We start from the raw sequence: 12,102 nt of genomic DNA on the forward strand, positions 1-12,102 counted from the left end.
AGTTACAGGAAAATGCTACCAAACACTACCAAAAGGAGATGGAATTGAACAAAACCATCCATGACATTTGGTGGCCTTGTGTTTAGTGTACAGATGTTAAGAATTGCAATATCCTCTTGGAGGAATTTTCCTTTGGGGGATCTATAGTCTCCTTTTCTGTCTCTTATGATTAGTTTTAATTCAATGAGTATTTTGTCAGATATTAAAGATATAAACTTGTTTCTTAGATCCATTCTGTTAGTCTGTGTCTTTTTTTAATTGGAAAATTGAGACCACTGGTATTGATAACAATCAATGAACAGCATTTGTTGATTCCATTATTGTGTTGTTGTTGTTGGTGGTGGTGGTGGTGGTGGTGGTGGTGGTGGTGGTGTGTGTGTGTTTCCACTGTTTAGACTTGCTGGAATGGCATTATTTAATACTTGAGCTTTCTTGGGTATCGTTAATCTGTTAGGTTGGAGTTTTCCTTTTAACACCTTCCATAGGGTTGGATTTGTAGATATATAGTGCTTTAATTTAATTTTATCATGGAATGTCTTTTTCCATCTATTGTGATTGATTTGGGGGGGGGGTGCATAGTAACCTTGGCTGTCATCTGTGGTTTCTTAGATTCTGTAGAACATTTTCCTAGGTCCTCTGGTTTTCAGAGACTTCATCGAGAAGTCAGATATTTTTCTAATAGGTTATGCACCACAAGAATTTCCTTCCTGGTCCAGTCTAGATTGTGTTCTGTGTGCTTCTTTTATCTTGATAGGCAGCACCTTCTTTAGGTTAGGAACTTTTCTTCTATGATTTTGTTGAAAATAATGCCTATGCCTTTGACCTGAGTTTCTTTTCCTTCCTCCATTTCTATTATTCTCACATTTGGTCTTTTCATAATATCCCAGATTCCCTGGGGTTTTGTGCCAGGAGAGAGTTTTTTAAGATGTGGTATTTCTTTGACTAAGGTATCCATTTCTCCTATCATGTCTTAAATACCTGAGTTTTTTTTTTCTTCCACCCCTCATATTCTGTTAGCAAGGCTTGCCTATTCAGGTCCTTATGGTGTTCATGTCCAGAGTCCCTTTACTTTGCATTTCTTTATTAATTGTATTTCCACTTTGAGGTCTTGAACTGCTTTATTCATTTTCTTCTGTTGTTTGTCTGTGTTTTTGCCACGCGCCCCAGCCTCCGGGCAGCAGAGGTGGGGCAAAGATGACATGTATGCCAAGGCAGGGTTTGAGCAGCTTCTGTAGCTTCCTGCTGCAGCTTCCTTTATTCTCCCTCATCTTTATTCTCCTTTATTCTCTCGTTTATTCTGGCAGATCACTCGATTTATCCCCCTCCTCCCTCTGCACTCGTCTCTCACCACTCTTCATCATCCAATCAGCATTTAGCACACTCTGTACATGAGCCATGCTTGCAGACAGGGTGGGTGTTGATAGGCCAGTGACTCAATATCATGCTGTATGACGCTATGCATCAGGTGGACAGCGCATGATCATTCAGGTGCGCTTGCGGTGATCATTCAGGTATGCATGATCATTCAGGTGCTTGGTAAACAAGCAGGGATCACAGGGTTTGGCAATGAGCCAGGGTGCTGTCTTGGCTGCTGTGCGGCTGCATCTACTTCCCACATCTCCCCCTTTCTGTTTAATCAAAATGACTCCGGGATCACATCTGTCTTTATTAAAGGTTGGGGGGTGGCTGTAAAAAGAGAGTTGGTGAAGCACCTGTTTTAGGCCATAAGGCTTGCATCTATGTCCAGCACCCAGTAACTAGGCCTTTTTTAGATCCTAGGTGGGCAAGGGCTCTGTCTTAGGCTATGCGGGGGGTGCCCCACAATAATCCCATCATTGAATCACCTTGCAGCCAATAAAGGGGTGTAGATCTGGCTCACGGCACCTCAAAATTCCTGTCATTGGTGACTTCACAGCTTATGGCCCTCAGCCACTATTAGGAGCCAAACATGGGGCGAATTCCCTGACTCTATAGCTGTCACAGCTTGAATCAACAACTGTTTATTGGTCTGCACCCATCTGTGCATGTGTATCGTCCACCACAGCATACCAACACATACAGCACACAGCAAAAATCCCCAGAAGACCATCCCTCCCCAATCCTTGAGGAAGCTGAAGGTCCTCTGGATCAGCTCCAACCACTGCTGAGTGGTGGTAATCTCCACATGGGTGTTATTCACTGCAACAATGGATGCCCATAATTCTTCATGGATCCAATTTTGCAGGACAAATTAGCTGCATGAGAAAAATTCTGAAACTGCACAGAGGTTACACAAATTCCTGACATATGGGTTACACATGACACAAAGACTAATTGCTCCAGAATATCTATCTGCCCTTGGAGCAAATCCACTCTCTGATTTACTAATAAGATTCAGCTGAGTCTCTGTAATCCCTCCACCTGAGTCACAGTGAAGGCAGCATGGGGGCCATAGGTTGTTACTGACTCTTTAAGTTTCTGAATTGTTTTCCAATCTAATGGCTCATGATATCGTTGAAACACTGGGAAGGCACCAACTTTGCGAGGCAGATTTCGCCATACCGAAGCATGGTGGCTGCACTTTGCTTCATTTCCTCTTTCCCCTTTATAGGGAGGAGGTGAGGGCAAGGGAGGTGCCGAGGGTTCAGGTGGCCTTCCTTGCCTAAAACTCAACTTAGATATCATGCTAGTCACTTCATCTCCACTGTCAGGTGATTCATCTGAACTTCCCTCCTCACTCTCTTGTTCTTTAGCCTCTTTTCTTTTTTGCTGGCTTCTCGTTTGCCTTTTTCTACTTTTGCTGCATGAGCCTTTACAACACCATGGACATAATTTTGGATGTCTCACGGGAGCTGCAGTAGTTGGCTGTGGGTGATTGGGACAATCTCTTTTAAAATGCCCAGCCTGGTCACAGGAAAACTTTTCTAACTCAGCAGCATACTTTCCACTTCTGTCCACCAGGCAAGATTTAACTAAATTCCAAATTGCTAAACCGGGAACTTCCTCCTAGGGCTAGATTACTACTCTCTACTGCGGAACTCACCCTTAACTCTTGCTTCTTAATTCAGCTGCTCTTTTCAGAGTTCCCCATACGGGCCACCAGATGCCATGCGCCCCAGCCTACAGCCAGCAGAGGTGGGGCAAAGATGACATGTATGCCAAGGCAGGGTTTGAGCAGCTTCTGCAGCTTCCTGCTGCAAATTCCTTTATTCTCCCTCAGCTTTATTCTCCTTTATTCTCCCATTTATTCTGGGGGATCGCCCAATTTATCCCCTTCCACCCTCTGCACTCATCTCTCACCACTCTTCATCATCCAATCAGCATTCAGCATGCTCTGTACACGAGCCATGCTTGCAGACAGGGTGGGTGTTGATAGGCCAGTGACTATCATGCTGTGTGACGCTATGCGTCAGGTGGACAGTGCATGACCATTCAGTTGTGCATGATCATTCAGGTGCTTGATAAACAAGCAGGGAATCACGGGGCTTGGCAATGAGCCAGGGCGCCATCTTGGCTGCTGCACAGCCACACCTGCTTCCCACATGTTTTCATGGATTTCTTTAAGAGATTTATTCATTTCCTCTTTAAGGAGCTCCATCATATTCATAAAGGTGATGTTAAGGTCCTCACTTGGGTTTCAGCTGTGTTCCAGTTCTCCGAACCTACTGCAGTGGTTCTTGAGTTCTGGTGGGGACATATTTTCTTGACTCTTGTGTGTTTATGCTGGCATTGAGGCATCTGGGTTTGGGAAGATTGTAGTTCGAAGTGCTGATATCTGTGTGGTCCATTGGAGAAAGCGGGGAGAGGAATAGGGGTGCAGCAGGTGTTTTGCTGTAGAGCTGGTGATGAGACTGGGGGCTTGGATTTGGAGGAGAGGAGGGGAGTTGAAGATCTGCAGTTAGCCTACCTGCTTCCTTGGCTGGTGTGGTCAGCACGTTCCCAGGGAATGGCTACTCGTGGGTGGGGCTGGGGTCATGGGACAAGTGGGAGGAAGGGAGGCTGGAGGAAAAGGTCTACATGATCCATTGGAGATGGGGGTCAGAGAGCAAGGGGAGACCACAGCAGGCATTCTGCTATAGAGCTGTGAACAAGACTACTAGGAATATTTTAAAGAGCTGTCTATGCTTGTTCTTTGGACCAGGCTTTTGGTTTAAGATGGTGGCACTGGCATTCTGTCAGTATCATGATGAAACAACTAACCAGAGTTGCCTTTTTTTATTTATTCAAAAAATAAAGTATTTATCTTTATTGTATATGTATACATGTTTTGCCGGTACCACACATGTACTTCTGTGGCCAGAAGAACCCTTGGGACTGGAGTTAAAGATGGCTTTAACCTATAACTTGGGCCCTAGGAACCAAACTTGTGTCCTCTAAAAGAGCAGTCAGCGCTCTTAACCTCTGAGCCATCTCTCCAGCATTGGAGTTTCTTAAAATATTAAAAAGAAACAAACAAACCAGAACTGTCACAGGACCTAACAAATCCCAGTGCCCCTGGTCTCAAAGTGATATTTACTTTACTCAACCACATTAATGGAAACATTAAGTATACACATTGTACTTCAGATGATGGTATAAATAAATCCAAATGGTAACTTTTTAACATTATACTTTGTTACCTTTAAAACAATAGGCGCTGTGCTTTGGCTCAGGAGTATAGGAATCAACTTAAGATGCAGATGGCCCACCAGCAGCAGGCACGAGAAGCAGAAAAGGAAGAGGAACGCCAGGAATTTGAAGCAGGGTTGGCAGCAAACAAAGCCTGCCTTGACAAAATACAGAGGATCCTCTCTGAGCATCAAACTCTGTCCCAGAATGTCCACCCCATGCGCAGGGGTTACCCTGACAAGATTCCTCTATAGTTTTATACAAATCAATGAATGTTTTCTGGGTCTTTCAATATTTTTTTTAACTACACCTTTTGACTAATGGATAAACTCTTATTCTCTGAGTTTGTATACTTTATTAGACATAATTTTCTTCCTTCAAAAGAATTTGTTCTTTGGATACTAGTTCCATATTGCTATAGCAAAAAAAAAAAAATCTGACATTAAAAAGAATAAAGATTTATTTTAGCTTCTGGTTACAGAGGGTTGATGTACAGTTTGTGTGGTTTTGCAGGATGTAAAACTGTTGTTTGGTGGTTTGCCAAAATCCTGGAGACAGAAATTAGTAAAGAAATGGGTTTGTTTATAATTTGGGCCATGTTCTGGCTCCCCTGTTGTGATAAACCACTGACCAAAAGTAACCTGGGGAAGAATGTGTTTTTCTTACACTTCCAAACCACAGCCAACACTGTGGGAAATCAGACTCAAGACAGGCAGGAACTTGAAAAAGAAACCTTTGAGGAAGACATTGCTGGAGCACTTTCTGGCTCAGTCACAAGCTTATGATTAGCCTTAGCTTCTTATACAGCCTAGGAAAGTGCTGCCCACAGTGGGCTGGGCCCTCCTGCATCAACTAATTTTCAAGACAATGCCCGACAGACATGGCCACAGGCCAATCTCTGGGTGGAGGTTTCTTCTCACAGAGGCTTCTAAGCTGTATCAAGGTCACAAAGCCAACCAGGGCAGACCAAAACTGGATGGTTTTGTTGTTGTTGTTTTTTTTGTTTTTGTTTTTGTTTTTGTTTTTTTTTTCAGTTTCTCTCTTTAGTAATGAAAGGCTAGAATCCAGACCAGACTTCTACTCAGGCCACAATCCCTGAAGTAGCTCTTCTCCTTTCAGAGACACTGACAGGTGTCTGTGACTCTTCAGCAAACATACCAGGTGCTGAAATTTCTTACCTGGGAAAGTGAGTTTACAGTAAAGGAAACTTTGGGTGAGAGTGGATCACAGATCTGCTCCCCTCTTCTTCCATGTTTCCTGCCTGAGATTTTGAGAGCCTGGTTACAGGCTTGTGCTAAGACCACCTTCATATTCAGAAATCTACAAGAGAAAACCCCTTTGTCCACCATGTGTGCCTGAGTCTTCTCTTTAGAGCCCCCACTGTGCTGTTACCTATTTGTCCATAGCATTAATAACTTTTCTAATGATTTTATGGTGAACAGTCCATCTCAGTGTCCCTCTTGAACCCACGCCTGAGAGCTTTCTTCCTCCTATATCAGTATTACAGAAGATTGACAAGACAAAGCAAAAAGACAGTACGGACAGGTGTGTAACCTTAGCTTTGAAATAAGTTATCAGAATTTTTTCCAGGCCTTCTCACAGTTCTGCTTCAGGGCTATTCTTACCCACAGCATGAAATTTCCTTAGAAAATTTTATTTCTTATTGTTTGACCTCCTCCCCCCCCCCAAAAAAAAATCTTGAAAATGTTAGACAAAGGCTCTACTACTTGGCTAGATCCCCACCAGGCCAGAGGACAACTTGATTCTTTAAGGTCTCTGTTGTACTGCCCCCAGCACTCTCCCTGTGTGTATGACAAGGCAGTCATGTGAATGGAAACTTATCTCAACCTCCAGACAGAAAAAAAAGGTAACAGGAAGGGGCCAGGGACAAGGCATGCACATTAAAGGTACCCTGCCCCCACCCCATGAGTCACTTTCTCTGACAAGATGCCACCTTCCACAGTTGCACCTCCTCCCAATGGTGGATACAAATTTTAAACACGCCATTTACAGAGATGGAGGCCTAAAGCAAATGTCATAAAAATAAGAGAAACCCCCCCAATCTTAATCACACTCCCAACCTTTTGGAACTGGGGCCAACAACTCATGATAAAATATAGCCAACCCTTTGGTGACTGCTAGCCCTCACCTCATTTCCAATTTGGAGGAAAGACAAATGGGATTATAAAATTTACTACATAACAAAGTAGGGAGCTTCCCACCTATTTCCGATTCAAACAATTAAAAATGGCCTAGGGGGCAGGTCTAGCCTAGTCTACATAGGGAGTTCCTTGCTAGCCGGGGCTACATAGTGGGACATTGTCTCTCTTCTGAATTGGCAGCCATCTCTGTTGACCTCAAAAACAGCCTTCAGGCATGGAGGCTTCGTATTCTTCTAGAAAAGGTTGAAAAATGATCTCTGTCCAATTGTAAAGCTACAGAGGAGCGCACCATACACCCTCGAAAGCTAGAAATTTACAAGAATTGTCTCAAAACCCTTGATTTTCAAAAAGTGTTGGTAGAGATTAATCAGCCCACACCCTCACATAAGATTAATAGCTAGTAAATTTTTCAGATTTCCCAGATTTTAGAAGGAGCATCAATCTCTCCCGAGGCTAGGATGCCAGGGAAGCAGCTATGTCCAAGAGTACAGAAGTGGGGCCCTGCCACTCTGCTTTTATTAGCAATCCTGAGCTTGCCCATTGTTGGGAGCGACCTTGTTTGAACATTATCTGCCTTAAGTACTTGCTGGCACAAAGTCTTGGCCTCTGTGGGAAAGTACTAGCCCAGCTGAGCACAAATAGACATAGATCTTGAAGTCAGCAGAGAACAAATAGCTGTAAACCTTGTGGATAGGTGCCTAATAACCAATTCTGTTCTGATCTTCCTGCTGAACTGTTTGCCCAGTCAATATCCTGTTCCTGGGAACAGGTGCATCACCCAGAGACAAAGTGACCCCGCTCCACCCTCCTGCCTGCTCCTATGAGTATATAACATGTGTGAGACAAATAAAAATTTGTCAGCTTGATCAGACCTCCTGACTTGCTGTCTGTTCTTCGCCATCTCTTGTCCCTCATTCTCTCCACAGGTGACCCCCAGACCCTGTTTGACTGTCCTGCAGGTCGAGGCAGCCCATGACCCCCACTGAGAAAACCTGGCAACTGCAGGGTATTTGGGCATAGATGCATTTGGAACATTCCCTCTGCAGAGTTTTGAGTCATTTCTATGATTTAGTGTCAAAATTAATCTCATAGGGGCACATGGCACTACGTATGTGCTAGGTAAAGATCAGAGACATCCGTCATCCCATGTCTAGTATATCGATGACAGTTCATTGCCTGGCCCTGCTCATTGGCTAGTTACTATAGGCAGTTGATTTTCACCTTTGTATCCAAGATATAAGACTGTGAATCCACTCATAGGCTTGTTTTCCCCAAGAGTACACATTCTCAATCCCTTGTTTCAGCCAAAACTGTTTTCACAGAGGTGTCTGGCAACAGCACTGCTGCTGCCTACAGCTCTTCCTCAGAGTCTATAGTACAATGCACATTCTACAACCCTGCTCAGCAAGCAGAAGTCTTTGTAGCTGGCACAGTTTTAGAAGATTGATCTTTTTACCATCAGTATTTATAGTGACAGCTTCTATGTAGTAGGGCTAACACAAGCCTTGGAGATGTTCTACATTGCTTAGGCACTGAATCTTCTGCCATCTTTTCCATAGGATCTGGGAACTCATGTGTCATTATCTGGGTCCTTCATATGTTGGCCATATTCAGTAACATTCAGGTCTTCCCAGGGCTATTAGACAAAGGTAATGCACAGCTGATGCTTTGGTCTTTGGGTCCCAGCTCCACTTCCCTGATGTTGTATACTCTTAATACACTCAAGATAGTCATGTTCTTAAAACAGAGTTTGAGACCACCAGGACAAGACCACCAGACCCAATTCAGATTATAATGATCCAAATGTATTAAAAATGCTAGCAGGGCTGCAGTCTCTAACCCAAAATAGGGAGACACAGCCCAGGAGCAAGTGAAAGAAAGGGTTTTAAAGGCAAAAACCACAATTATGACATTTCTCAGTAATTTATAACTATGAGATGAACTACTTTCCCTGCACACAGTGATGAATGAGTTTACAGAAGCCAGAGCAAACAGTTAATCATTTCACAACAATTACACCATTAGTGGGAGGGGACAGGTTGCCAGGAACTTGTATTTCAGAAATTTAGGTCAGAGACAAATGGCTACTAAAATGGGCACCTAGTACAAAATGGAGTTTCCATAACCATCACACTCTGTGGCATCAAAACACTTCTCCTTTATGCAAAGACATTTTCATTTCCAGAGACTAGCTAAGCAAGTTGCTCCTTTTCAGGCTATCTCATGTGACAGCAGTAACCTCAGTGTTATGCCCCAGTGCTCTTTGGCAGATAGTTGGGCTTCATGTCTCTTCCTTTCTGGGAGAGTAGAGTTTATTCATATTTTTTGTGATGGTTTGAATATGCTTGGCCATAGGAAGTGGCACTTTTAGGTGTGACCTTATTGGAGGAGGTGTAGCCTTATTAGAGGAGGTGGGTCACTGTGGAGGTGGGGCTTTGAAGTCTCATATCTATTCTCAAGTCTGGCCCGTGTGATTCAGACCCTCCTCCTGGCTGCCTTTGGATCAAGACGTAGAACTCTTGGTTCCTTTGTCATCAAGTCTGCCTGTATGATGCCATGTTTCCCACCACGATGATAATGGACTGAACTCCTGCAACTGTAAGCCAGCTTTGACTGAATATTTGCCTTTATAAGAGTTGCCTTGGTCATGGTGTCTCTTCACCGTAACAAAACCCTAATAAAACATTGCCGTTGATACCTGTTCTCATTTTTTTTAATGCCTCTACTCAACAGGAACATCTGCAAAACACATCACTATTCATTACCTTTCCTCAATGGCCTTGTGGAATATCCATGGGATCTTAAGATGGACAATCCTACTTGTATCTCTTCTGCATTGAAAACTTTTGTGCTTAACATAAAGTATCTTACAACATAAGCATTCCTAACAACCCCCAGGGACAGGCTATTGTAGAAAGAGCCAACAAACGTCTCAAACAATAGTTAGAAACACTAATAGGGGGAGGCTCTAGCTCTACCAATTATCTAAACAAGGCCTTGTACAGTCTAATACATACTTGTAGTTGTATGAGAGATGATGTCTCTGCCATGAAAGGGCACTAGTCACCAAAGAGGAGTAACTAGTAAAGTGCTATGGAAAGATGTCATAATGGGAAAATGGTTTGACCCACTCCCTGTGATACTGTGGAAATAAAGATATGCTTGTGTTTTCCAAGAAGGTGTGGGTCAGCTGCTTTGGCTGTGAAAATCTGTGAGTCCAGTGGAACAAATTTTGACACCAGTCATACACATTATTTGATCAGCATTAACTCTGTTCAATGGACTATGATAGATCCATGGAAAAGTAACTACACAGGATTTTAAAAAGCACTGTATCTTCATCCTTGAGCTGGAAGAAGAACCTATAGGAATTGGCAGCTGTCACTGACCTTTTAAATCAGTTAATTGCTGACCTCAGTGGAGCTTGTAAAGGAGGATTATAGGCCTGCATTCAACACCTTTGTGCTATCTTGACTGGTCCCTAAACATTAGCAAAAGCCCTAACCTTCTCTATTGCCTGTTTGAAGTGTAAACTCACCACTTGTATTATTTCTGCCAACATGTGGAAGGATATTCTTATACTTTCTCAACCACCCTTCACTTTGGTACCTGCTAATATTTCTGGGCCGTGGTACAAGGATGGAGAGCTCCAAGAAATGAAAGAAATAAAGGATTTATTGATCTCACCTAAAAGAGTGACAGGAATTGATTGATCCATGTGAGATAGTCACCAACAACCATACTGGTTAAACCAATTAAAAGTGTGAGTTCATTAATTATGGCAGAGTGAGAGCAGGCTAACACCTCCAAAATGTCTGTCTCTTGGTGCTGAAGCTCAGGAGTACAGAGATTTTTAAAGACAAAAAAAAAACGACAATTACATGGCTGTTAGAGGGGATGCAGTCAGCTTGCAGTATCTGTCATTTTGCAGAGCTTCACCATATTTTAAAGACACAACATGTCAATTATTTCTGATTTATGCTTCCTCTAGTTATTTCAGTGTTGTGTTTTAGCTTGTGCAAACATTAATTATTCTGGTTAATGCATTTGGACCACGGTCAGGGTCACATACAGCTTCAAAAGTGTAGCCAAGCCAGATGTGCCTATCACTGAGTGGGTGGGAGGCTGAGAGGTGTCTAGACACACACAAGACAGATACCAAGACAAGATGACATTCCTATAGTCAGACTGATTTTAGCTAGAGTGGTGGCAGTAATTACATTGGTGGTCACAGCTACCATCTTCATAATCCATAATGTCCCCCCTGTCAGTGATGTCACAAAAAGCATCACTTACGCTCTCAAGGACCACATAGATATTCAACAAAAATGGATGCATGTCTTAATTCTCTTGAAGCTACAAGTAGTTCTTGGGTGATGAGATCTAGATCTACTACAGAGATTGGATTTAATATGGATTACCAACACATAGTATGAGAATGAGTCTTTATAATGGAAGAAAATATAAAACTAGGAATAAATTAAGGCCCACCTTCTGGGTGCTTGGGCCCACAATTATGAGAGGGTGGATGTGGCTCCATTACTTTGTCACAGCCTAGATCTAAAAAGGGCTTCTGATCAGTATCTTACTCAGGGTTTCTATTGCTGCAGCAAAACACCACGACCAATAAGCAAGTAGAAGAGGAAAGCATTTAACTTGGCTTATACTTCCATATTGCTGATCATTATCAAAGAAAGTCAGGGTATAAACCCTGAGGGAGAAGCTAATGCAGAGGCCATGGAGGGGTGCTGCTTGCTGGCTTGCTCCTCGTGGCTTGCTCAGCCTGCTTTCTTATAGAACTCAGGACCACCAGCCCAGGGGCGGCCCTACCCACAATGGGCTGGGTTGGGTCCCCTTCCATCAACCACTAAGAACATTCCCTACAGCTGGATCTGATGGGGGTATTTTCTCAATTAAGATTCTGTCTATTCAGATAACTAGTTTCTGTGCCAACTCAACATAAGACCAGTCAGCACAATCAGATTATTTCCCTGGCTATTATTGCACAAATGATCTTTAATGTCGTTTGAGACTTCAATTCCTTTAACTTGTTAAAACATCCCTGCTGCAGACAGACTTTTCTGGGGTCCCTGATCTGTGGGGAACGGGTCTCTGGTTGCAGGTGATCGAGGATTCAGCAAATGTGGAGTGACAAACAGACACGGACACAAGGTTTTATATTTTGGGTGGATAAACCAAGCAGCAGACCAGGCCAAGGTGTTCCACGTGGGAGAGGTTTATTATGCAGGAATGGGGGAGCGGTGAAGTGGATAGAAGGGTAGAGAAGAGAAGAGAGAGAGAGGTGGGGTTGGCTTCCTCTCTTGTACAGAAAATGATGTCACACCAGTGAGGG

At 43.3% G+C, this 12,102-nt stretch overlaps 1 protein-coding gene across 2 annotated transcripts in view; it reads left to right on the top strand.

Annotated features, from left to right (window-relative positions):
* Cfap53 (cilia and flagella associated protein 53) overlaps positions 1 to 5,063 on the top strand; it is a 65,572-nt gene extending 60,509 nt beyond the window's left edge. For both annotated transcript variants that reach the window (XM_021214975.1, XM_021214974.1), the window contains one exon: positions 4,613 to 5,063. In XM_021214975.1, the coding sequence (XP_021070634.1) occupies positions 4,613 to 4,841 (229 nt within the window). In that variant the 3' untranslated portion in view covers positions 4,842 to 5,063. The remainder of the gene's footprint in view (positions 1 to 4,612) is intronic.
* The last annotated feature ends 7,039 nt before the right edge of the window (positions 5,064 to 12,102 follow it).

Source organism: Mus pahari, chromosome 15 (assembly GCF_900095145.1).
Source record: "Mus pahari chromosome 15, PAHARI_EIJ_v1.1, whole genome shotgun sequence".
NCBI classification, from domain to species: Eukaryota; Metazoa; Chordata; class Mammalia; order Rodentia; family Muridae; genus Mus; species Mus pahari.